At 39.7% G+C, this 27,565-nt stretch overlaps 2 protein-coding genes and 1 pseudogene across 12 annotated transcripts in view; 1 reads left to right on the top strand and 2 right to left on the bottom strand.

Moving 5' to 3' along the window:
- Positions 1–27,565, bottom strand: Dram2 (DNA damage regulated autophagy modulator 2). Of its 9 annotated transcripts, none has more exons than XM_087627717.1 (10): positions 27,499–27,565; positions 25,148–25,209; positions 23,746–23,876; positions 18,889–19,033; positions 9,279–9,346; positions 7,513–7,652; positions 3,046–3,223; positions 2,202–2,284; positions 877–969; positions 1–366 (listed from the first exon to the last, which is right to left on the bottom strand). In XM_087627717.1, exons 4-10 carry the CDS (start codon positions 19,017–19,019, stop codon positions 256–258), a joined length of 804 nt encoding a protein of 267 aa, XP_087483843.1. In that variant the 5' UTR covers positions 19,020–19,033; positions 23,746–23,876; positions 25,148–25,209; positions 27,499–27,565; the 3' UTR covers positions 1–255.
- On the bottom strand, positions 13,079–14,516 carry LOC147996483 (zinc finger protein 513 pseudogene; annotated as a pseudogene).
- The window catches only part of Cept1 (choline/ethanolamine phosphotransferase 1), a 41,875-nt gene continuing 41,368 nt past the window's right edge, over positions 27,059–27,565 (top strand). For 2 of the 3 annotated variants that reach the window (NM_001439794.1, NM_001439795.1), the window contains 1 exon segment: positions 27,120–27,343. The gene's annotated coding sequence lies outside the window, so the exon portion shown is untranslated. 3 annotated transcript variants of the gene reach the window in all.

Genomic DNA, 27,565 nt, shown 5'->3' with positions numbered 1-27,565 from the left:
TGGTGTTATCCTTTGGTTTTATTTTCTGGATTATAAAAAAGTCTATACATAATGTTTTTAGATAGTCTTCTTAACAACATCCTTTAAGAAAACTTATCAGATGGCTTATTACACTTCTTTTGATATCATCTTTCATTATTATATCACTGTCAACCTTGATTAACTGATTCAAATTTTCACAGTATAATAAGCAACTTTTATGCATCTTTTCTCAGTCCCTGAGAATCACAATCATCACAGAAGATGTTTATCCATTCATTGAAAATCTCTGGAAAGCAATGGTGTTCTTTCATTGGTAACAGGGCAAGGAACAGTGTCATAGAGGGTTAATCCATGTAAATTGGCTTCCACCCGTAAAGTAATTTTCTGGAACAGAAAAGAAAATTATATAAAGAAGTTTTCTCTTATGAGAGACTATCTTTTCACTATGTTCCACAGAATCCCTTATTTAGTCAGAGAAACAAATTGATCTTACAGGGAATAGGAAGTCACTGCCATAGGCACCATCCTGAGCACCCAGTGACATGGTAAAACTATGTTCTTGCCTCACTAAGTTTCCTAATTTTCTTTTGTAGGGTCTTTTCCCCCTAGTAAAGCTATGTGTTAGGGCTGGGTCTAGGTAAGTAAACAAAGATTGCAAAATTTCTTCAGATATGCTTTGCAACTCCATTATCAAGGCTGAAGCTTTACTTGCAACACACAACTTCCTCAAATCCAGGAACAATTTCACCAGAAGTTACTTTTCTTATATCCCTTTCTTTGGTGCCAGATTTTAAAATGCTAATTTTCAAAATGAACAGGGAATCTGTCAGTGAAATATTCTGTTATTCTGCATGAAGAAAGTTCTACTGAACAGAATTGAAACTATTTTATTACCTGAAAATCACGAATATAAGTCAGGAAAAATCCAAAGAAGGAAAATGACATAGACCATTCTGCTGCAGTAGTAACTATGTGAAGCACATAACCCTGTAGTTAAAGAGAAAACATAAAGGACACTTTGTTACATCCTATTCAAGTAATTTATGTTAGTTCTTAAATTAAGAAACATCAAATTGTTATAGACCAATCTTCCTTTTGAAAATCATCCCTTGATTTTTGAACATGTTTTGAGAACTGCAGTAGTTACTAGGAGTCTCTCCTAGTAGATAGTAGATATCTTTGTTTCACTTACAACAAATATAACTTCTACTAAATAACCAAGACAAAATAGAATGTACATTCTATAACCAAGGAGTTATAGAGCCACCCCGCCCCTCCACCACAAGATTCATAAATCAACATCTGTCATCCTTACTTACGAAAATGGGAGATGGCAAATTTAAGGTCAATCAGACCACTGAATGAAATGAAAAAAACAAATACTCCCACCCACTTACCTACACACACACACACACACACACACACACACACACACACACGCACGCACGCATGCACACAGCATGCATCTGAATAAAATTCATAAAATGACACCAGGAAGCTCAAGAATAATCATAAGAAACTTTCATAAAGGCTATTTGTTGATGTTAGGCCCCGGTTCTTTCCCCCAGCCCCATTCTCAAAGAATAAGAGTCAGACTCAAATATATTTACAAATGCCTTGGCCATACAGCTAGGGTCTACTCTGACTTGATCATAAATAAAGATAGCATGTTTACTTTAACCTATATTCTGCCACATGGGAGGTTACCTGTGCTCAGGTTACATTTGTCCATCTCTTCCTATTATCCCGGACCTATCTCCGTGCCTGACTCTATTCCACAATCCCACAATCCTAACTCTCTCCTGATGTCCCACCTCTGTTTCCTACCTAAGCCTCGGGCCATAGGCTTTTTAACTAACATGATATATCCATACAGTACACAGATATTCTCTGTACGGCTATTTTTAGAGTTTGTATACTAATTTACAACATTAATTCAGTAGGGTATGGAGAGATGGTTCAATAGTTAAGAGCATTTGCTGCTTTTCAAGAGGAACGAGGTCTATTCCCAGTTTCCATGTTGGGCAGTTGTTTCCACCTGTTAATATAGCTCCGAGGAATTCAACGCACTCTTCTGGCCTTTGCAGGCATCCACATCCATGTATACAGGATGCAGACACATGCAGTGATAATAAATTTAAAAAATAAATCTTTAAAATAATTACACACACACAAACACACACGCTCACTTATATATTTTATAGATCTTAAGGTCTTACTTTGTCCTCTGGGTTCCAGTGTAGTTTCTGTACTATATCAGCACCAAAGTCACTACTATACAAAATTGATGAGCAAGTCATCACTATAAAAAAAAAGTAAGTCAAGGAAGACTCTCAGAGACCTGAAGGTTAAAACTTGCACATTGCAACAATAACAAATCATTTTAAATGTTAACTTTAAAGGCTAGCTTTTATTACTATGGTCCAATCCTATTTCTTTAAAGAATTAATGTCATGGACAGTCCTAAAACTAAAGATCTATCCAGAGTAACCAGTAAATGTTTCTTTCTCCCAGCCCCATGCTCAAAGAGTAAGACTCAGACTCAAATAAATGCCTTGGCCATACAGCTAGGGTCTACTCTGACTTGATCATTACTAAAGATGACCTGTTATTTTAACCTACATTCTGCTACGTGGCTGCATGTCCTTTTCTCTTTACTCAAAAATTAGCAGCTCTACCATAAATTTCTACCGAATAATTTTTTGAAGTGAGCATAATAATTCGTCCTTGCTTTCTTTGAAGTATAACTACGCCAAACATTATGTTTTTTCCTAGCTCAGTTAGTTAATCTCAGACTGAATTTCATGTACCAATGAACAATGTCCTTAAATCGAGGGTGACTTTAAAGGGACTGGGGGAGCTGGAGCAATGCCTCAACAGTTAAGAACACAAGTTGCTCTTGCAGATGACCTACATTGGGTTCCTAGCATCCACATTCAATTCCATGGTATCTGATACCCTCTTCTGATAGCACTGGCTACCAGGTATGCACATGGTGCACTTACATAAGTGTAGATAAAATACACACACACATACATGCACACACATTACAACAAAGGATACTGCTAAGTGCACTTACTCCACACCAGATAACCAATAGTAGTCGGACCCAGAAGACTTGTTTGCTGTGAATTTTGGGCTGCATTTGGTAGGAAAGGATGGTCTGAACAAACATGTAAAATGAGCCCATACTAAAGGCAAGGACAGCTCCACATACATGAACAATAAATAGTGCTGATTTCTGAGAAGCAGAAAAAAGTCGGTCAATGAGAAAAACAAAGAACACATTGACAGTGTATCATTTAAAAGCATAAGCCAGATAATTCACTAGGGCTAAGTAGAGATTGCACAAATTACTTCCCCAAAGCATAAAAAGATTACAGTGATACCAGATGACTTCATTTGCCAACAATAAAAATGGTAACAAGTGTCCATATATTTTGTTTCATTTATTTAACATTTTTATTGGGATCTATTAGGTGTCAGGCAGGTTTTAAAGTCATTAATATGTAAATGAATGAAATAGACACTCAGTTCTCATAGTTTATAGTCTAGTGAAGATGTACAAAAATAATAATAAACCTCAGAAATAAGGGCATTCCATGGAAAAGTAGCAGTGGTAATACTAAATAGGAATAAGAAGGTTAACACGGAGAGATCTGGGATAGCAGGGAAGACAGTTTAAATGTAATTTAAGGTCTCCAGGGCACTATGTAGGTATTGATTATGCCACAGGGATCATTAATAGTTTGTACTGATCATTCCACAGAGACTATTATAAGCTATTATGTTGCCTTTGTTTACTTACATTTAATTTCCAACATTATATGTTACACTGATTAAAAGAGACAACCAGCAATCTCAATTTCTACAATCAATGTTTAAAACTAAACTTTAGTTGAATCACTGTTTTTGTTTGTCTTGTGTTTTCGTTGGTAGTGTTTGCATTTCTTTTTGGCCAGTACTTGGCACAGGGGGATCATAATGATTAAGAGAACAAAGGGAAGGCATGGTTCAGTTTTCAGCAATCTACAAATCCAGTTGATTTGCTATCTCTCAGTTAACTTCTACAGTTGATTCTCAATGTAGAGAAATCAGAGATTTTGATTTTTCAAAGGCATCCATTCCATTTCCCTTTTCAAAAAGAGAGAGAGAGAGAGAGAGAGAGAGAGAGAGAGAGAACTAATTGCTTGAATCTGATAAAACTAAATATAGGCATAGCCCAATTAATGTCAGTATATAGTTTACTCAGCAAAACATTTGTGGTAAAAAGTAAAAAAGAGTGGAGAGAACATATTAAAACTTGAAATAGAGGCATATAAAATGAAGTGGAAATGGGAAGAAAAAAAGGAGGGTAAGGACAGACAGAGATCACTCAAAGTTATATGAGGGGTCTTATGGAAACCTACTGCAGTAACAGGGGTGATACAAAGCCACAAGCAAAACTTCCAGTGGCAGGAATGAGTTACATCTAATTGAGCTGTAGGTCAAAAGGGCCCCACAAGAACCTCTAAGCAACTCAGGATCTTGCCAAAGCTATTGGTTGCTCTCTACAAAATGATGGTTAGGCCTTATTGCTGAAGACAACACTTACAAATCTCACCGAACACGGAGAAGCCATGCTGTTGCCTAACTAGAGCCATTTCCTCCACTTTCTAGTCTGCAAGTACTTAATTGTACAATGGTGATCTGCCTGTAAGATATGCTGGTCCAATAGTGGTACAGAAGTTGGAGGAGGAACCAACCACTAGCTGATTATGAGATGGAACCCATGCCTGAGTGGCCAAGACCCTGAGATTATATAGGTCATAGACCTAGGGGAAAACCAAGTACTATTTATTGTTCTACTAAAGGGACATAGCAATAAAATGACTTTTAATGACATTATGCTATGTTCATAGGCCAGGGTCTCACTCAGCTATAATCAGAGAACCTTCTTCCTGAAGAAGATGGGAACTATTATGCAGAGTAAGAAACCTTGGAACACAAAGTTCTAAATGGAATGCCTTCATCAAACTCCTTCCCTCAGGACTCAGGGAGTCAAGTGAAAGAGGAGGCAGAAAGAGAGTAAGAGTCAGGAGATGAAGAGCACTGAGGGAACAGTGCTTTCCAGACATAACAGAGCTGGCATGCGGATGAGCTCACAGAAACTGGCAGCATGCACAGGACCTGGCCAGGTTCAAGCCAGAGGAGGTTCTAGCACTGAGAGTGGAAATGGACATGAGGCCCCATCACTGACCACAAAGCTGTGTGAAGTGAACAACTTCTCACAAAGGAGAACATTTCCCAATGGAGTCTCTGCTGGGTATACAAAGCACATGTAAGGACAGGCAATAGATGAGCAACACAAATCAAACCCAATGGTAATTCTAGTGCTTGTTTTCATTCCACAATGCTTCGTTAGGGCATTTTTAACTTTATTGGTCCTACTTTTGTGTTAAAATGGTTTTTCTATGTTTAATGTGTGTGTGTGTGTGTGTGTGTGTGTGTGTGTGTGTGTATGCACGCGCACACGTGTGCACATTTGTTTTTTGTTTGTTGGTGGTTTTGTTTTATTCTGGTTCTTTTGCTCCTTTTTTAAAAAAAATATTCTTTGCCTGTTTGTTTTCTAAAGAGAGAAAGAAGTTGTGGAGTTAGGTAGTTGGAGTAGAAAGGACCTAGGAGATGATGGAGGGGAAGTTGTGATCAGAAAATTATTTTCAATTAAAAATAATATGCAATATACATGTGTAGCTATCAGTTTTATTCTTATAAATAAACAAGATATTAAAAAACAAATCTTCAGCTTATTTCTATATCTAGTTTCATAATTTTAGATACTAGGAAAAGAACTTAAGGTTACTGAACACCCTTAGGATGAATTACAGAAGCTCTGGACCAGCAGCACTATAGGCGAGCATGGAAGAGAACCAGCCCTACTGACACCTTTGCCTTTGACAGACTGTTTCTTCTTGAAGCTATCCAATTCATGAAATTCATTCTTCAAATGAAAACCCTAGAAAGGTAACCCGTATTTCCCTACTTACTAATACCTTCTGAATCTCCAGAAGGATAACTCTCACACAAGGGAAACATTTTTCTAAGTGGCACTGAGAACCCTTACTTCCCATTATTCCTTTTTTGGAAAATTACATATACATTGTACAATTGTATTCAGTGTACATTAAATTAAAGTTTCAAATACCATATGATTATAATTATTGGGCTTCCCCTTGAAAACAAGGACCATATAAGAGATCTTTCCCTCAACCTTTGTAGCACCTTCAATGTCTCTCAAAAAATTCCTAAGTAAATGAGAGCTTGTATGTACTAAGTAGTGTACAAAATAACAAAGAATCTAAATCTATCCCCTAAAAATTATCTGTGACACTTTTAATACTGAACTATAGAAATTGACTAGGGGAAGCAGAGTTCAATTTATAACACTCACTACTAACCAGCCCTGCACAACTTTAGTTCTCTCTCCATGGCACAAGGTTATTGTGCTTCTTGATGCTAGTGCCCAGCAAAACTTCACTTAGTTTTTGACAACTCTCATTTCATACTTCCAGCAAATGAAAATCAGTTAAATGATGATTTGTTGCTGTGTGAGCAAGGCTTTCTCCTTGACCAAACACTACTTAGGTTTCTCTGAGCTACTGCCAACTGGGCCTGATTTCTGGGATTCAAGGTTCATCTCTACAGAGAAGAAAGAAAAAATCCTGCCTAAATCAACCTAAGTATCTTAAATAACAGCCAATATAACTTCTTATCTCTCATGTTTTCCATTAGGAATTTTCCATCCCCTGAGCCTCTCTCTGCTTTTTGGTGATACATGTTTTTACCCTACTTTTTCAAAGTTGAGAACAATTTCTCTTCCCTACTAAAATAATCCTGTAGCAGGCATCCTTTTTTCTATAAAGATGGTCTTCAAGAAAGTCTTTCTAAGCCGTTCTTTAATAAATGTTACTTAATAATAATTTTCGAATAGGTTAAAAATGTTAAGGAAGAGGTAAGATCTTTGTATCTTTTCTGCTGTGTTAGCCAGCAGGATCAGGAAGACATTTGTGCCCTAAAGCATGGATGGTGGCCAGCCTTTATGTTTTTTAAAGACAAAGCTGGAAAAGGAAGAGATTCTCCCATCCTACCACACGTACAGGAATCCTTGATTACAAACAAGAACACGGGCTAAATGATTATGATTCATCAGGCATATTACACACAAAACAAAGTGTACATCTACAACCTATTATTTATTTTGTGTGTCAGTTCTGGCTGATCTTGAAGTAACCTCCAATTAAGTATATAATGACGCCTATAAGTTACTGTCCCGAGTACCCAAAAAACAGTGCTAATAACTTGTTTATTTAGATCACTAAATACGAGCTTTCCTAATAGAGAAAACGGCTGTTTCACAAGGTTCAACTGATAGAGCTGAGTTTTGTCAGCTGCAGAGACAAAGACAGCACATGACTGAGGACCTCAGATTTCCGTTTACTACAGATATCCAAACATGTCAGACCAATACTCACACTGGGTTAAAAGACAAACCTGGAAATTTGCCACAAGAGAAAGTCCTAAACAACTCAGTATCCCAAGTACAAGGCCAGCCTTGTTTAATTTGATGATAAGGTTCTCTTCAGGGTTCAGTGCATGAACTTGCTTGTAACGAACATAGATAGTAGCAATGCCTGGGACGAGAAAATTTGAAAAACAGCAAAGTAATGAGTAACCAAGGGACTAACGTGTCTGTGAAGTGTTCACAAAGGTCAGCTACCCAGAAACACAGAAACAGACAGTCTTTTTAACATTAACTTGAATGCAGAGAGAGAGAGAGAGAGAGAGAGAGAGAGAGAGAGAGAGAGAGAGAGAGAGAGGCACACCTATGAATTTTAAAGAATTTTTTTATAATCACACCATAGAACTACTTGAATCCCCCCATTTGTCTGAGTAAACCATTTACTTTCCATGGTCCTCATGTCTACAACTGCTTATTATAAAACTTAGAAAGTAATTTTGATCTTTTCTGAGGAAAGCTCTCATAATACTCTTATTATAATAAACCTACAATATTTTTAGGATCAGCATCAAAGTCATTAGTAGAACCTGGATGGGACACGCATAGGAAAAACCAACAAAATCGCTCCTCCTCATTCTCATACTGTTTTATGTTATCATAGTAGGCTCAAGCAAACACAGCAGTAATTACAAAAGAAACCAGATCCTGCTTTACATACTCATGTTTCAAGGAAGGACCAAATCAAACTTTCTCCTGAAGAGTTATTGCCAGACAACTTAGAAGTATAATAAACATGGCAGGTAAGTGTTTTATAGACATTTTTTTGATGAGTGTAAATAGAAAACATGTTTATAAATTATTTTTCCTAACTTCTAGTTTTTCAATGTTCTTTTATATGCATTTATTTATGAATTATTTGTGTATGTATATGTGTCAGAGAGAGGGGGGGAAGGGGGAGAAGGGAGAGGGGGGAGGGGAGAAAGGGGAGAGGGGAGAGAGGGGAGAGGGGAGAGAGGGGAGAGGGGAGAGAGGGGAGAGGGGAGAGAGGGGAGAGTATATAAGTCACTAACCGGCTTTTGACAACTCATTCTCTCCTTCCCCAAATGCGCTCTGGGGATTAAACTCAAGTTCTTTAGGCTCCTAAGCAAGTATTGTTACTTCTGGAGCCATCTTGATAGCTCTAGTTTCTCTTTTCATGCAAGCAAATAGTTTATATTGAATTGATGGATAAAATTATTTTAAGGGATCATATTATTTTTTATTAAATACTTTATTAAACTAACAAAAGTTAGGCTCATAATAGAGTATGGTAGGTTCTGTGGCATGAGATTATTAACCAAAAATGAAGACACAATTCCATTTCTACTCTTAAACTTTTAAACTGTTTATCATGAAAGAATTTAGCTGTGGTCAGTTTTTCCTTCAATTCTTGATATCACTAGTTGTTTAATTAATCTACCTAAGGCTCTAAGGAATATTTAGTTGCCCTTGCAACTTATGTTTAGCTAAGAAGTCTAATATTGCCATATACATATTTCTTCAAAGTGTATTTCTGTAACTTAGCATTTCTACCTGAGCTTCCCCCTAACCGGCCTCCTTTGCAAGGCAGCAATATAACCAAGAGTTTTCTTTCTTTTTCCTTTTCATTTTTTATTAACATAATTATAATCTATAATATAGTAATAATATATTATCAAGTATTACTAGAAAATAAGTAGTGATACAACATTTAAAGAATAAATCTGCAACTTGACTCTTCATTTTGTGTGCGAAAACCACTCCTACTTCCATTACCTACCTAAAACGGCAGCGATATTCAGCATTACTCCAAAGAGGCACCTTTCAGGAGGCATTGTCCCAGTGTCGCTGAAAGACACAGTATGCAGAGTTCTTACACTAGATACCCTCCATAACAAGAACTATTCTAAGATCCTTTAGCCTTTAAAAGCCCTGAACTTGACCCATATATATTAATATATACATATATTCATAAAGAGAACAGACCTTGAGTTTTAAATATTTGCCCATCCCTTTCTTGTCATATCAAATGTTTTTCATTTCCACACAGCAGAAATCAACACAAACCAACTTAAAACAGATTATACTCTATATGTTAATAGTATATTGTGTATTTACCCAAAATTAAGTCCATAAAAAAATCAGTGTATCAGCTTCATCACAGTATTCCTTAAGCAGCACTGCCCTCTTCATAGCTCTTCTCTCTCTGTACTCACTATGGACAGCCTGTTCTTCAATTAACATCTGTCCATTAATTGATCACTAAAAATACTTATCAAACACCATTCATTAGTTATTGTCTTATGGTTTCTATTGTTGTGAACAGACATTACCAAGGCAACTCTTACAAAGAAAAACATTTAATTGAGTTTGGCTTACAGTTCAGAGTTTTAGTCTGTTATCATCAATGGTAAGAGCTGAGAGTTCTACATCTGGATGGGCAGGTAGCAGGAAGAGTGACACTGACCTGGCTTGAGCTTCTGAAGCCTTAATGCCTACTCCCAGTGACACAATTCCTCTAACAAAACCACCAGTGCCACTCTCTATGAGTCTAAGGTGGCCATTTCCATTCAAACCACAACATTCCACTCCGTGTCTCCCATAAGCTTGTAGTGTATCATACTGAAAACTCATTTGGTCCAACCTTAAGTATCCCTATAGTCTATTTCAGTATCAAAATTGTTAAAAAGTCCAAAGGTCAAAGTCTCTTCTGAGATCTGTGCAATCTCTTAACTATAAAGAGATTTTTAACATGTAAAGTCAAAAAGTAGATCACATAATTCCAACATACAATGGCACAGGACATACCTTTCCAAAGGGAGGAAAGGAGCATAATGATACATAGCCTGAACCAAGACTGAAATCCAGCTGGGCAAACTTCAAACACTGCACCTCCAAGCCTGATGTGAAAGTGTTCTTCAGATCTGCTACTCCTTTTAGCTTTGTTGACTGCAACACATTTCTTTCTCTTGGGCAGGTTTTGCTCCATTAGCAGCTCTCCTTGGCAGATCTCCCATGGCTCTGGCATCTCTAACATCTTAGCATCTCCAAGGCAATCCAGTCTTCACCTTCATAGCTTCACACAATGGCCTCTCTGGGCCTCCATGCAGGGACAGCCCTGACATAGACCTGGCCTCAATGGGTTTCCTTAATCATGGAGGAAGATTCCATAGCTCCCTTCTTGTATCCTTGACTCTAAAGCTTGAACTACATGGCCAAAGCTGCCCAATTCTGGAGCTGGAATATTGTTCCACTTTTTCAAAAAATTTTCACCAGCTTCCTGGTTTTGATGGTTTCCTGTCCTGCCTAAGCTTGGCTGTCCTGGAAATGCCTCTGTAGATCTGCCAGCTTCTGCGTTCTGCTGGGATCAAAGGCATGCTTCACTCCATTCTGCCTTAAACTTTTCTTTAATTCCTTTCCACAAATTGGAAACTTAGCTGGGTGGGATCTTGCCAAGAGGTCACTACTCCCTGTATTACATTTAGCCTCAGGCTTTCCTTTCCTTTCCCTTTCCCTCCCTCCCCCGCCTCTCTCTTTCTTTCTATCAGACCCACCCCAGCAACTCCAGGAGAGTGGGTGGGTCCTGGAAATTCATCCTGATAAATCTTCAGGGGGTGGGAGATGATCCAGAGATAGACACTTATGTCAGTTTTCTTAGTCTATGCAGGACTACACAGTGAGTCCAGAAACGTCCATTTTAATTTCACTTGCATTTACAGAATTTGGACCGAGGAAATTTGAAACATTCGAAAGGACATTAATATTATATTCAAATATATAATTGGAAATAATCCTGCATATTAACATCACATTGTGTCACTTCATCAACATGTTACTGTCACAGTTATATTACCTGGACATGTAACTCTAGGCAGAATTACTACTTCTACATTTAAAGAAATAAGGGATCTGCCAGTGCCTGTTCTGATCTATACTTACCTTTCAAGATTAATAAGCAAAACGTTCAGCCATCACAAATGAGGGAGGAAGTTGAGTTTATTCTTTCCTAGTCTCCTCCTAGGTTTTCCCATCTTTTTTTTTTTTTTATTTGTTTATATACTTGAATGAAGGACTTAGGTCCTTCACACTCTCTGGTGCTCCTTTTCTCCTCAATTTGTACATTTTGTATTTTTTTCTTGCTTCCTTTCATTATAGATGTGTAGCCATTAATTACCAAGCAATGTAGTCCATATTAGGCTATCTAAACCTCTCATATGCCGATGCTATTAATCCATACTTCTTCGGTTTGGCTTGGGCAGATTTTTTTTGTTTGTTTGTTTTTTGACAGGGGCAGCAAGCAGGCACATTCTTCAACAAAATATCAGAAGAACAATCTGTAGGTCACATGTCACTGGAGTCAGGGCCACACAGTTCAAATCACTCTCAGCATTGCTGTCTTCCATGCCCCTACTAGGATGGCCCATTAAGGCCGACTTATAGGTCAACTGCTTTTCCAGTCCAAAGTCCCAAAGTATTCCATATCCCCCCAAACAAAAGCACAGTCCAGCCTATCACAGCAATACTCTAGATCCTGGTACCAACTTGTGTCTTGGGTTTCTACTGCTGTGAAGAGATAACATGACCATGGCAACTCTTATAAAAGAAAGCATTTATTTGGGACTTGTTTATAGGTTCAGAGGTTTAGTCTATCATCATATCGAGAAGGGGCTGAGAGTTCTATGTCTGGATCATCAGGCAACAGAGAGAGTAACGCTTGATCTGGCTTGAGCTTCTGAAATCTCAAAACCCATCCTTAGTGCTATAATTCCGTCAACAAAGCCACACCCACTCCAACAAGGCCACATCCAACAGTGCTACTCCCTGTGGACCCTCGAGGGCCACTTTCATTCAAACCACAGTTATTTCTTGAACAGGAATAGAATGGAATACAAATCTGACAAAACCTCCACATTCATGGAAGTTACATTTAGGATCCAGTTTGAATGTCCTCTCTTAATCTTGGGTTATTACTCTAGTAGACAGTGACTGGCAAAACTCTGTCCAGGTTTCTCAAAACAACTTATCACACCGAACGCAATGAATCTGTTTATATTCCTATCCTCCAGAGCACTATGGACTACTAAACAGATCCACATAGAAAACAAATCATTTAAAAACTGTAACCTTTGGATACATTCTCTTAAGTTCCTTAACCTATATTTGCTAATTGGAACAATTTATTTGATCCTAGTTTTGCTGAATCAATACAAGGATAAAATAAAATGTGAGGTGATGCCTTGAAAAGTGGAGACATCCATTGAGCATTACTGCATTTCCTTTTCCTCAAACTATCTACTAAGAAGATTAAAAAGACAAAGTTTCTAGTCTTTCCTTTTTCTTTGTTAGTGCTTCCTTTATCATAAAACACTGAAGTAAGTTAAAACAGTAAAAGGCTGGGCAGTTCCCAATCAGCTCACTGGTGGACCCTGGGAATGGTGGTGGTGTATCCAAGGTCCTAATCACTTAGCTTATCAGGTATATGAGCGAAGACAAGCCCCCTGGTCTATATGGCCTCCTGACCATGGAATTTAGGCTGGTCCATATAGCCTAAGTAAGTCTGTGTGAAGCCCCTGACCACCAGGGGTGGGGGATGGGTGGTTTTCTAGTCCATTTGTATAAAATGCAGGAGGCTTAGGGCTAATTCCTAGGGCCCCAGGTAAAAACCTAGTTCAAGGTGAGTCTGTATGAAGAGCCCTCAGGGGCAGAGAGACCAGGCCCTCCTGCTCCACCATGGCCATGCACCTTCTGATGACACTTGTAGTTGTCCCAGTGGCCTGTGGTGTGCAGAAGGGTTTCTCGCTCATATGTCACAGCACATGACATTTGGGGTTCATGCTCTGGTTGAAGCTGTAGTTGCAAAGGTTTGTCACCAGAGTGTATGTGACCGTGATCTTGAGGTTGGCCAGGTTGCCACAGGCATATGGACAGAGGGAGCACTTGTAGGGCTTTTTTTCTGTGTTGACCTGCTGGTGCCATTTCAGGTTATCCAGATGAGCAGAGGCATATGGACAGCGGGCACAACGGAAGGGTCTTTCACTACTGTGAGTCTTCGTGTGCGGGGCCAGGTGGTTTGGGTAAAATGGCAAAGGGGCATAGACTACAGGCAAAGCCTTTGTCATTAGGGCCCTGGGGTCTCCCACTGGCACCCCCTCCAGTCTCTCCTCACATACAGTGTTCACACATGGCAGTTCCTAACCTGTTGCCCTCACCCTTCTCCGGTTCTTGTCCATAGCCTGGGCAGGTAGAAGGAACAGTAGCTCTGACAGTGGTTCTGGTCCGGTTCTACACAAACCATCCCCTTCACCCCGCAGCTGCCCAGTCTGGCAGGGTCAGAGCACTTTCTGATCGCCGGGGCATTGTCCTCTCCTGCTCTGTGGGACAGGGAGGTTGGTTGGTCATGGAGCACAGCATCGAAAGTCACAAATTGGGCAGGGAGGAGTGGGAGGCCCTGTGTGGGTGGGCTGATACTGCCTTAGGTTGTCTAGGCTGGTGCAGGCAAAGGGCAGTGGGGATGGCGGTAGGACTTCTCACCAGTATAGGTGCGGGTGTTTCTTATCAGGTTGAAGAGTTGGGCTGAGGTGTAGGGGCAGAGGCCACAGTGGAATGGCTTCTCCCTGCTGTGCATCAGCCTGTGCTGCTTTAGCTGGCTCCAGTAGTGGGCTATGAAGGCACAGAGGTGGCATGAGACCAGTAGCCGTCAGGGCAGCGGAGGAAGGGGGCGCCCGGCCCTCCTGCCCCACAACATGGCCCCTCACCTGTTGGCCCCACACACAATTGAAAGACTGCGACTGGCCACACAACCCTGGATCCCTGGCTGGCTCAACTTCTCTCTCACCACTTAGTGCCTGGCTGCCCTCAGACATCACTAAGCCCATAGAGAAGTCCAGCTGGGTCTGGCCTCCTGAGAGTCTCCTTCAGAGTCTTTCTCAAAGCCCATGAACTGGTCTGTGTGGCCATTACCTTCCTCCTCTTACTCTTCCAACACCAGATCTTGGGCTAGTAGCAAAGCACTCTCCAACATCAGGCCCCAGGTCCTTCTTAGAAGGAATCTTCAGTATCTACTTTGACCCCCTCATATTTCAGGGGCTGCGAATGGCTTTACTTTTCCAGAGCATCGGGTATCTTGACTGGTTCCGGCCCAACTGCACCTACAGCTTAACACCACTTGGCGTCTCAACTGGGTAGGACTATTAATTGTACTTCTCTCTGGCCGCTGCAAAGCACATTCTAACATTATGAAAGCTAGACCTCAGGGAGGTTTCAAGGTCAGACTCAGCTTAAATCTGAGTCCTGTTTTTAAAGTGCTTGTGTCTTCAGCAATAGGGACTGACCTTCAAATTCTGTGAGGCAAACAAGAGCAAGGGCAGCAACAGTTTACACTCTTTGCAGAGTTGTTGGGATTCCCCTGATCAACAGGACAGAAGAAACTTCTCACGCCTAGTACTTAAGCTTTTGCTAGTTCCTCTATGCCTGGTGCAAGGAGAATTCTATCACCCCAAGTGTCAAATTTTCATTTAAACTACCTATTGGTATATACATAAAGTTGTATATATTCTATGTGAGTTCAGGTGAACATGAAATAGTATGAGTCCATATGGCTTGTTCAAACATCCTTTGTGTTTGGACTGCAGATGAGAGAGAAAATGCACCATTTTCTCAGGGACTGGGTTACTAAACTCAAAATAACCCTTTCCAGCTCGATCCATTTACCTGACCATTTATCTCACTACAGCCTAATAATACTCTCTAGTGCATCTGCATTATCCGTTATTCATTCCTCAACTGAAGGAGAGTAGGTTGGCTCACTTTCCTAGTTTCTGTGAATAGTCTAGTCAGTGAATATGGCTGAGAAAATACATATGGAAGAGGATGTCGAGGCCTTTGGGAAACAGTTCATAGAATGGTATAGCTGGGCCACATAGATGGATTTTAGCTTTGTAAGAATTCTAAACACAGATTTCCAGAGTACTGCATTCTCCTGTGATCCCTGCAATGTGGGTTCTCCTTTCCCCAGATCCCTGCTTGTATTTGCTGTCAGTTGATCTGGCTTGTATAAGATGAAATTTCGAAGGAGTTTTAATTTGCATTTCTCTAATTGCTAAGGATGTCAAGTACCTGTTGAAACATTTCTTAGTCACTTTATATTTCTTCTTTTGAATTCTGTTCAGATCCACACCTATTTTTAATTATATTATTCTTGGCTGTTTATTTTGTGAGTCCCTTACGTATTTTGGTTTTAATCCTCTATCAGATATCTCGCTGGCAAAGATTTTCTCCCATTGTGTGGTTTCCTCTTCACTGGACTTTCTGTTTCTTTTGCTGTCTAGAGCATCTTCTCATAGCCCAATGGCTGGCATCCCATCTGAAGCACCAGTATTTATAAATTGTTTTGACATAAAGTTTGCATTTCTTATATCCTTCTGGACTGTAACAGTTTAGATAGCACCTACAAATTGAAAGAAAAATCCTTTGGCAGAATATTTAGTTTAAGCTAATGATGTATCTTGAATATCAAAGGAATGAGCCTAAGAGAAATATGATACTACAATTTAAATATCTTGTGTCAGAGAAAGAGCTCAGGGTTATCACCATTAGAAAAAAAAAAAAAAAAAAAAAAAAAGCAGAAGAAGTGAAGTGTCCAGAGTGCCTGGAAAGACCACAGAAGACCAGCGGAGAACTGAAACACTCAAAAGGCACTTAGTAACTCCTACATTACAGAAAGCTCTGAAATGCAAGAAAGCAAATTGTCAGAAGGGGAAATAAAAATTCTGACAAACAGGCTCACATCGATCTTAAACATGCACCTTCTTCCAGAGATACAATGAATTGTCTGGTCCTTGAGCTATGCATTTCTCTAAAACAAGGATGGTCATTTGTCAAATTATTGCCAGAAGTAAAAGCTTGAAATCATAAAAAATTGGGGGTTTTATAAGCATCTCTTAGTGCACCCAATTGTGTATGACTTTTGTGTAATATCTGCATTATAGAAATCGCAGCCATGGTACCCCTTCTGAAGCGCACTTACTTGTCATAGTTTCATTGACAGTTTTAATGGCTCCACTAAACCTTCTGGCTTATCACTTTTTAACAGTTTGCCATTTTCTGTGTTAGAAAGGTTATCCATCAGTAAGTTAGTGAATGAGGAAGTGAAACAATTGCAGCAAACACAAAATAAAAGATACTATTTAGACAAGGGCAAAAGTAAAATAAAAAGCAATTGATTCAGTGTCTCTAGGATGGTGTTTCAAGGCCTCAGCCATATTCTAGATAGATTCATTTAGATGAAAACACAGGGGCAGCTGGGCTCTGTGACCGTGTCTTCACCACCTCTAAGCCTACTTAATTCCTCTAACTCCTCCTCTCTCTACTTAGTTCCTTTTTCATTATAAAAATGTTTTAAAACTTCAGTATCTTAGAACCCACTCATAGTTACTAGTTTTCTCATGTGCTCTTCATGAGTGCATAAACATACTTGGCAGTGTCAAATTAAAAATCTTACCTTGTGTTTTTTCAGCAATATCACATAGAGAAATATACCGAAATTTCAATATTGTTTGTTGCAATTGTTCAGTATAATATGTAAAGTTATAGAATGGGGCCTTTATTATCACATGATTTCTAATAGCCAGAGAGGAGGGGGGTATTACTCATGTTTACAACTGAAAATTACTAAGTAAAATATATTAACAGAGAGAAAAAGAACAGGAGGAAGAATCTTTTAAAATCATACATTAAACAAATGCTGGAAGGAAAGCCATTAAATCACCTTCAGAGGCAGGAACGAACTTCAGGAATGAAGAAGGGACTTTTACTTTATTTTCAAAGATTTGTTCAATTTAATGTATGACTATGTGTGTGTTCCTGTGTGGGCCTGAATAAGGCATCAATTGCCCTGGAACTGGAGTTACAGGGAATTAAGAGCCATTCTGTAAGTACAGGGAACCCAACATAGGCCCTATGCAACAGGAAGCATTCTTAATGACTGAGTCAGGACTAATGACTTCCTGTTTGTAAGCAGTACCATCTTGCCAAAAGTTTGTTGCAATAACCACTCCTACCTCTGTAGCTTAAAAAGATGACGATGGCTCAGCAGTTATAGCACTTGCCACTCTTACAAAGGACCTGGCTTAGTTCCCAGTACTCACTTAGCTGCTTACAACCCTCTAACTCCAGTTCCAGAGGCTTGGATGTTCTTATCCGGTCTCCAAGGAGACCAAGCATGCATGTGGTACATATACAGTACAGGCTAAAGACACTCAGAGGACTAAAGTTTAAAAGTGGTTATGAACACGGTACATGCTACTGATTACTCATAATCAAAATGTTGGTAGTTTTAAATTTTCAAAAATATAACTGTTGATATTTATTTTGTCAGAAATATCTAGCCAGTAGGTCATGAAGAATAAGAACACAGTCCCTAGAGTAGAATTTGCAGGTACAAATCTTGGTTCACCACTTACTGAGTTGTACCACTGAGCAAATCACATACTGTTTCAGGCCCTTACTCCTTCTGTGGTTTAGATACTGAAGGTATTGGAGGTTTAGCATATAGGGAAGCAGTATAGGTAGTTGTGGGCTTTTGAAGATGTAAGGCCTAGAAGAGGTCTTGAAGTTATTGGCTATGTACACTTAAAGGGAATTACAAACCTCTGGCCTCCCCCTTGCTTGCTTGTGCTCTCTGGTAACAAGGTGAGTGGTTTGTTCTCTATGTACTACTGCCATCATGTGTGCTCTGTCCCAGGCTCAAAGCAATAGGCCAATCAATCATGATCTAAATCCACTACAGGAGTGAGCCAGAAGAGTCAACATAAAAGGATAGAAGTTGATTATTTTAGATCTATATGACAGTAACAGAAAGATGACTACAGATACTCTTCTTAAGTGAGGATAGATTTCTCAACCTAACATGGATGATGCAAGGATTTGATTACCTAAAGCATGAAGAAAACTTAGAATATTACCTTGTTACATAATAAATCAATAAACATTTGCCAATACTACTATGTCTTCCTAACATTACTATTGTTTGCTGCACTTTTAATTTTACAAGGAAAGTCATTCTAATTCCAGGTTCTGAGGCAAGCTCAAGCACTCATTTACAAGACAAAAACACTAAGAGGTTAGACTCTCTTAACTAACTGACTGTTACTCTACAGTCCCCATATTTCTCTATCTCATAGAAAGAATCAACTGCGAGTTCTATTTTATGTTTCCTCTCCTATAATAGCAGTATAAAAACTTGAATTTTTAAATGGAAATTGAAATGCCAGATTCTCCATGGTCTGGGGAAAGTAGTTTGGTGGCAATAAGTAGCACTTACCTGGGCTTGTGTTCAGTCCCCAGTACTGAAGGTGGGGGTTACTTCTATATGAACAATATATTTCACTGACCTGATGTAAGGCAATGCAGGGTCAACATGGTGGAGTGTTATTGCAGTGATATATGAGAATATAAAGGTAGCAAATGTCCAAATTACAAGGGCCGACGGAAGGAAGCTAAGGCCTTGCTGAAACCACCACATTTCAGACAGGTCTTCTGAAGTAGAAAAAACAAATGAGAAACAGCAGTGGGTAAGTTTTTCCACTCTATGCTAGCCATCCGCTCCCCACACTTGTAATCTTACCCTCCAAGTATCCTCCCCATATCCCTGCTCCACTCTTCACGTTTTAGAACTAAGACTCACTTACTGGCCATGGCCAGAAACTTGCTTTCTTTCTTATCATTTCATACATAAACACACACACACACACACACACACACACACACACACACACACATGCATACGCACGCGCACGCACACGCACACACACACACACAATTTAAGCCATGTCTATATTACAATAATGAAAGTCAATGAGATATTATGATGTGTCATTCAGATAATAAAAATATCCTTATATTTCCAATACAGCTAGTTTTTGCCCCTAATATTCTCAGTCCACAATTTACCAGATCAGTGAGTGTGATCTTCTGTTTCCTAGTAGGGAAGGGAGCTACTATAATCTTTGTACTCTCTGGACTGGCAAGTACCTTATATGCTGATGAGCTGCCTGGGCAGTATAACATCTAGCCACCACTAATGGAAAGACTGAGGCATAAGGGGAGGATTGACATTTTCATGCCTTAACCAATCATGTCTCTGTAATGCAGTTTCTTTCAAAATTCAAAAGACACAATCAGATGATCAAAAGATGTGGTGGAGAATCCCTGTAATCCCTGGCATCAGTGCCAGCACGAGAGAGATCTGGATGGGGAGAGTGAGGCCTTTGAGCTACAGTAGACGAGTGGTGTATTCAGCAGCAGAGCCAGTTTCAGTGGTCAGAGTCTCAGGGCCACACCCTCTCACCCAGGCCCTCGTGGTAACAAGAAATGTGGTATTTGGAGCCAGGTTCTTTTTTTACTCTGTCTGACAAGATGATCCTAAAACCTTGAAATCCTGAGGTCAGCGACTCTTCCAACTCAGTCTCAGCCGGCCTGACTCTGCCCCTCCCCCCACCCCGTCTGTCTGTCTGTCTATCTTTCTTTCTCTCTGTGTCTGTCTCTGAAACAAAATCTCAAGCATTCCGGCTGGCCACCTTAACTGTTGGGGTTCCAAGTGTGTACCACACCATACTCTGGTTGATGTGGTTCCGGAGATAAAACGCAGGCTCCTGGTGTAATAGATAAGCTATCTACCAACTGAACCATATCAGCTGCTCAAGAAGATAGGGTCCACAGAGTTAGAGTTGTGACTATAGATGCTAGGGAGAAGGCAGAAAAGGATACAGGGCTCCAAAATACAAAAGTGCAGGACAACCATGGTAATGAGACCACAGGAGGGTTAACCCTGGTCACTGCTTAAGTTCCTTTATCCAGAACAATGACTGGCAGCACCGTACAAGACGACAAGCAGGACAGGCTGCTGGTAACTCAGGCCAAGCACAGTGGCTTCCACTGTGTGATCTATAGTAGCCTGAAAAGCAGCGGAAAGTTGATGATAGATAGATAGATAGATAGATAGATAGATAGATAGACAGACAGACAGAGAGATCGAGTTTGCAAAAGGCAACATTGACGGCAAAGGGGAAGTAGGGGAATATTTGCACGACATCTGGGTTCTCATGACTGACCTATTGCTGCTCTGCTACTTTGAGAAACTTTTTTCATTTCCTCACACAGAGAGAACTACTTGTTGGACCTGCCTGTGAGTAATATGTCCATGGATAGTACAAAAAGGAGCCATCTGGGCCTCAAGGTGCTCAGTGCACTGAAAGTGTCAAAAGAATACGACTGTACAGGAGCATGGGCTCAGCACCTGCAGGCACACCACAGAGCAGCATGCTGCCTGCCATGTATGTGGCTCTCATCACCCGCACAGCTCTTCTACACGTTGTTACTTTTTTATGTATATGGGTGTTAATGCTACATACATGTTTGTGGACCACATGTCCTGGCACCGTGGGAGGCCAGAAGAGGGTGTCAGATTCCCTGGAGCTGGAGTTACAGCTAAATGATTGCAAGCTGCCATATGGGTGCTGGGAACTGAACCTAAATCTCTTCCTCTGGAAGAGGTCAGCTCTCCAGCTCCATCCTCTATGCATTTTCCAAGTCTGGCTCTAGCTCAGTGTCCTTGCTGTTCCCAGCAGGAGCCTTCATCAACAAGGGCACCGATCACACTAAACAGTAGTATCTTGCTCGGTTTTCCTTCTTCGTTAAACCTTCAGTTTTAGGAGAACAAGAAACAGTTGTTTTCATCACTATTGTACTTCCGGTTCCAACATGAAGAGTTTTTTAAAAAACCCACCTAACTAGACGTCACAGGCTGCTTTCTCCTTAAACTCCAGAGTGAAGATGTTATGTAATAGCAAGTCAAGAATGTGAATAATAGATTTGTTTACTTTTTCTTCGGAAATTTAATTGTTAAGAATATAAATATTTTAAAATTAAAAGTAATGTTTCTAGTATTTCCCATCAACCATGGAAATACCAAATCAAATTCCTTGTATTTGAATATTGCTTCACAATCTTCTGCTTCTTTGTCTCAGGCTGACTTCCTCAAATAATGAAATCTCAGCCACTTTTAACTTGTTGTCTACTTCAATCATATGACAAGTTGCAATACAAGAATATTTACAGTGCTAAGTAAGTTTCTTTTCCTTTGTTCTAAAAAGTTACCAGTATAAGCGTGTTTCAAGTAATTTCCTGCCCCACTTATCATAATGTCCTAGGGTTTTCCCATTTCCTAACAGTCCTTAACATTTTCATTTATGTATCTATTTATTCTTCTTGGCAATTCCTTGCCGATGTCTGACAGGCACTTTCTCTATAGTAGGTTGCTGAAAGAATAATCCTGATGGGTACATTTCCTTAGTCAGCTCAACAATGCTACTTTAATTCCAATAATTCTTCTCTCAAGACTGTAGGAACTCAGAGCTATTATTTATTGGTTCTGTCAAGTCTTTCATGTGCTTTTTCTTAGAGCTTAACTCTTAGAAACCTGTAATGTGACAGCATCTATTCTGCAATACTTCCCCTCCCCCCACGCTCTCTCTCTTTCCTTCCTTTCTTGTTTAATCTTTATTTAGCAAAGAAGTAAAGACAATATAATAGAGCAAAGGCTATCATGTACACAAAAGGGACAAGTCTGACTCATCCTATGCATGCAAAAGTAATCCATGCATTATACTTGTATAGACCAATTCAAAGTTGACCATAAACTTCAATAAAATGACAAAGCTATGTTAACTATAAAAATCCAAACCAAGAAACACCTACATTTTTAAAGCCTAGACTGACCAAGAACTCCCTATACAGTCCAGAAGGATTTTGAACTCATGATCCTTTTGTCTCCATTGGTCAAGCACCAGGATTATAGGTATGAGCCATTACATCCGGTTTAATCGTACAAGGAACCCAACTTAGGTTTTCCTGCATGTAAGCACTCTACAAACTGAACTACCCTTCCAGATACCTTGAATGTGTTTTATGGCTTCCAACTATGAGCTTGTATTTGTATTCTAAAAACTAGCTTCTTAAACTCTGGGTCATGTAACTGAATGTGGGTTTATGAAAACTAACAGGAATAAAAGTAAGAGGAAATGATTTCTGGACATATAATCAGAAAATAATCCAAACTCAGCAGTGTAACAAATCCAGAAATACTTGAGGGTGTTTTCCTAGGCTTATTTTGCCCAACTTCTGTACAGCGTTGGCTCTGACCATACAAAGTACACTTTGCACCATGCACACCCACTCATCAATGAACACTGCCTGAAACATCTCATATCAGATTTAAAGCTATTGTGTTAGGAATCAGTTTTTAGTGTTAATTCAATGTTTTCTGTTCTTTAACTATAATGGTTTAATTAAGAATCAAAGTAGTATATCTTGATTCAACTGTTAGAGTATTTGATTAAACACACACACACACACAAACACACACCCCTCATTAAATGATTTCAGTTTGGTACTAGGAAAAAACTGTTAGGAAATGAAATAGTCTTAAATTAGCTTCTACCACTTTGTCTCACATATTTATGCAAAGCAGCATAAATAGGATAAAGTATAATCAACCCTGCGAAACATGGAGCAGGATGCCTTATGCCCCAGAGCAATGCTTCTCAACCTTCTTAATGCTGTGGCCCTTTAATACAATTCCTCATGTTGTGGTAAACCCCCAACCATAAAATGATTTTCATTGCTACTTCATAACTATAATTTTGCTATTGTTATGAATCATAATGTAATATTTATGTTTTCCAGTGGTCTTAGGTGACTCCTGTGAAAGAGTCCTTTTCACCCCAAAGGGGTTGAGACTCACACTGAGAACCAGTGCCCTAAAGTGTCAAATATTCAATGATTGAAACTTTAATGCATAACTAGAAAAGTACATTTATACATTTACATTTAGCGTTCAAATTTGCTATGATCTTTCATAAATGACAAAACTATATGTATGTCAAATAATTGTTTTATCTACATGGTAGAAAGAGAAAACTAACTTCCACAAGCCGTTCTCTGACCTCCACATGTGTACCATGATATATTTGAACAGGAACCTGCATGTGCATTCATATACACACAGACACACAGACACACACACACATGCACACACATATGTACACGCACAGAGAGAGAAGAGAGAGAGAGAGAGATTGAGAGAGAGAGAGAGAGAGAGAGAGAGAGAGAGAGAGAGATGACTGACTTTAGGATGAATTATTTCAAGAAGCTGTATCTGTTTTTGCCGAGCACTTTAACTCATTACTGACCTGGGTGAACTTCAGGTTAATTCCTTGGCTTCTAGTTTCTCAGAGCATGTAGACTGTGAGTCTGAACTTTGAATTAGTGATGGAAGACTTTAAATAGAGTCCGGTTCTTGATGGTATCTTTATTTTACCACCTGGATATATGGAGAAAATAGACATATTTAATGGATCTTGCTTTGCTGAGAGGGAGAGAATTTTCTGGCTCTCCATTCATAGACTGTGCTTAGTCTTGAGATCCTGGCATCATGAGAAAAGGTAGCTCAGAGGAAAGGAGGTACGTAATTAAGAGAAAATGTTTGCTTTTTAGCTTATGAAAATAGTACTTACTGAAAATGTGATACTTTTTGCCTAATCCATAAAAACACTGTCTCGAACCAGGAGATGGAGATATCCCTGTTCTAGTAGGAGGCAGAATTCTATTCCTGGTCCTTCACTGTTCCTTTTTGTTATAAGCCAAATGCTTCCAAAGAACAGCTAGGTTACTCCTCTTGCTTTAGTTCCTTGTCTGACTTTCCAGCCTTGAGGATTTCCCTCTCTTTGTTTTGGGAGGATATGGAAGGTTGAGATATGTTTTTACCATCTAGGCTGGCTTAGAATACACTACTGTCTAAGGTATCTAAAACTTAAAATCATCCTGTCTTACCTCCAAGTTCTTGGATTATGGCATGGGCCACCATGCCTGGCTGAAGAACTCCCCTTTCTTTCACAGAAAAATGTGTTTGGCATTTAAAAAGCTAATATGACCTATTCAGCATTTAGGTATTTGGGTAAAATGTATGCTTGGAATATTTTGCTCATCCCACTACTAGTAGGAGAGCCTCCTCCCCATTTTACTGTTAATTACTTTTAAATCCTTAATATCCAAAACATAGCAGAGGGCTGGAAGGATAGTTCAGTGCAACCCAGAGCCTATGTAAATAAAAGCCAGATGTCTAGGGGCTAGCAACTAGACAAAGTACAGTCATTTTCCTATCATAGAAAAGTTCCAGCAGACCTGCTAGACAGTTATTATAGAAGTTACAGAGACATCGAGGAAAGACCCTAATACACTGGTGATATATAATCAATAGTAGCCTTTAATATTGTCCAGTATTTTTAGATTACATTTATTTATATGTTTTATATGTATAGTGGGTGGGGAGATCAAGTGGAGGTTGGGGGTGTAAACCCAGGAATCAGTTTCCACTATGTGTGTCCCAAGGATTGAACTCAGGTCACCAGAGTTGCCAGTAAATATCGTACATGCTGAACTATCTCAAAACGCCAGCTTCATTTGTTAAACCATCTAAAAGAATAGTTGTTTCAGTGAGGTTTATTGAAATACTAAATGAGATAGTAGATGTGAAGTTCTTTCATAAGTGGTCAGTAAGTCTGGGCTCCTTTTCACAACGCGAAAGAAAACTACCTGTGTTCTGAGTCCCAAAATGTCAATCTTCAGAACTGTCCAAACCGGTTCCCTTTTAAATCCTGAAACCGATTCACAAAGAAAATATATTATCATTTCAATCTCAAGATTTTAAGCAGCACACAAATATTAGCCACTATCTGTGGCCTGAATGCAGCATTGTGAGCAAAATGTTTCCTTTAAGGACCTGATGCTTGAGATCTTTTATAATAGTGACCTACCAGCTATAATTTTTAGAAAGTTTTAATTGTAGGAAGTTAATTTTCTTATTGTTTGGCACAGCAGATACATTTCTCTAACACCTGAACTTTTTCTTTTCTTTATTAACTTGAGTATTTCTTATTTACATTTCGATTGTTATTCCCTTTCCCGGTTTTCAGGTCAACATTCCCCTAACCCCTCCACCTCCCCTTCTCTATGGGTGTTCCCCTCCCCATCCTCACCCCAACATTCACGTTCACTGGGGGTTCAGTCTTAGCAGGACCAAGGGCTTCCCCTTCCACTGGTGCTCTTACTAGGATATTCATTGCTACCTATGAGGTTGGAGCCTAGGGTCAGTCCATGTATAGTCTTTGGGTAGTGGCTTAGTCCCTGGAAGCTCTGGTTGGTTGGCATTGTTGTTCATATGGGGTCTTGAGCCCCTTCAAGCTCTTCCAGTCCTTTCTCTGATTCCTTCAACGGGGGTCCCGTTCTCAGTTCAGTGGTTTGCTGCTGGCATTAGCCTATGTATTTGCTGTATTCTGGCTGCTAACACCTGAATCTTTTCTTTTAATTCCATAATTATCCCTTTCTAATTATTGGGTTTCAGGCAAATTTCTGAGATACAGTATTCTCTTTGTAATAAATATAAAATATTATAACGATTCTTAAATTCCAGTCATAACTACCCATATACAGCTGTTTATGAATTTTTTTGAGATATGATATAGTTGTATATATTTAGGCTTTGAAGATTCTTACTGTTTAACCTTGCTTAGATGCAAGGCAGGGCTTAAAATAGTCTTCCAGAGCCAACTGAGAAACTAAGCAGACAGGAAGATATGGAAGACTGTCAACTGTCCAGCACCTTCCTCTCCAAAGACTAAAGTATGAGAGCAATTTCTGACCAAGCAGGTTATAAGTGTAATGGTTAACCATTTTATGGGTCAAAACATTCAAGAACCCTTTTAAAAAATGTTTGCATAGCAAATAAGAGGCCTTAAATTCAATTTCCAGAACCAAAAAGGGAAAGCTTTAAAATTACTTTTAAAAAAATATAAGAAAACTTTACACAACACTAAGAGTGTTTAACAAATCGTTTTTCATCTTTCACCCATCTTCTCTGCTTACTTTGAAGTTCTATGAGTCAGAAATCCAGTTACATTTCTTTTCACAAGCATTTAAAGGGCACAGGTAATAAAATTAACTTTTTAATGTTGTTTCTTCTGAGTAATAACAACCAAAGGATAATAAAAATGTAAACTCTGGATGTTCCAAGTGAACGAACAGGTGGCCCCAGGCTTTTCTCAGAGGCACACTGAAGCATCAGGCAGGCTACAGACAAAACATAACAATGACTATTTTCCCAAATCCTGATATGGCCTCTGACAAATGTAACGTTTTCCAATGGCTAATCTCATAGCATCTAGTTACACAGCCGAGAAATTAAAATTTAATACCGCAGCACAAATTTGTTGCATTTGGGTACTTCTTTATAAATTAAAACTGAGAAAGCTGGAGAACTTACTCCTGTCTCAGTGCTTTTCAAAGGAATGCTGCTGTTAGGATTTCCTTTCAACTAGGGACCACTCCCTTAAACACAATCAAGGGGTGTAGACTGAGCTCTGTGTAAACACAAGGTCACCACTGATCTCAGTGCTGAACTTCCCCAGCCCCCAACAAGTAGAAATAAGGGCACAGGGATGAGCAAGTGTATTAGGGCAAAGGTTTCCTTAGCTGATTCAACAAAAGCAACCTCCTGCACACACTCCCTAAGTCTTGTAGTACAAGAGCTTCACTGTGCCTGGCACCAGCTAAATATAAGAGACACCAAGCTTGGCACGAAGCACCGCTTGGGACAAGCTGGTGGTAGAGGTATCAAAGAGAGAAAAAGTTAGACGCGGAGACGTCAGTCTAGTTGTCAACTCCGGTGATCGGTGGGTTCCCGGAGCTTACCGGCGACTCAGATCCTGTGCATCAAGAAGCTCACGAAGCCAGGTGAGGCTGCCGCGGTTCGCGTGGTTCGCGCGCCGGTGGGACTAAGGGGACTCGCGTTGCGCCTTCGCTCTAAGCTTGTGAACCACCCTTCGATACAGCACCCAACGAGACAACACGCTGGGCACCAGGCCAGCTATTTCCTCCCTCCCACTCACCTTCTTTCCGGTCCGGGACCGGCCAGCTCCAGCCTCAAAGTGCAGAAGAGGCCCACAGTAGAAGTCT

This window comes from Rattus norvegicus, chromosome 2 (assembly GCF_021556685.1).
Source record: "Rattus norvegicus strain SHRSP/BbbUtx chromosome 2, alternate assembly SHRSP_T2T, whole genome shotgun sequence".
In the NCBI taxonomy this organism is placed as follows: Eukaryota; Metazoa; Chordata; class Mammalia; order Rodentia; family Muridae; genus Rattus; species Rattus norvegicus.
Note: the sequence above shows the minus strand (reverse complement) of the source record. Positions and strands in the feature narration are given on the sequence as shown.

What these genes read in the sequence shown, in the direction of transcription:
- Dram2 (XM_087627717.1), bottom strand. Translation starts at nt 19,019, where the DNA reads ATGTGGTGGTTTCAGCAAGGCCTTAGCTTCCTTCCGTCGGCCCTTGTA. An exon ending in CCTGCATTGCCTTACATCAG is followed by an intron (nt 9,347 to 18,888) that starts GTCAGTGAAATA and finishes TGTGTCTTTCAG; the next exon opens with CGACACTGGGACAATGCCTC. An exon ending in CTTATATTCGTGATTTTCAG is followed by an intron (nt 367 to 876) that starts GTAATAAAATAG and finishes TTTCTGTTCCAG; the next exon opens with AAAATTACTTTACGGGTGGA.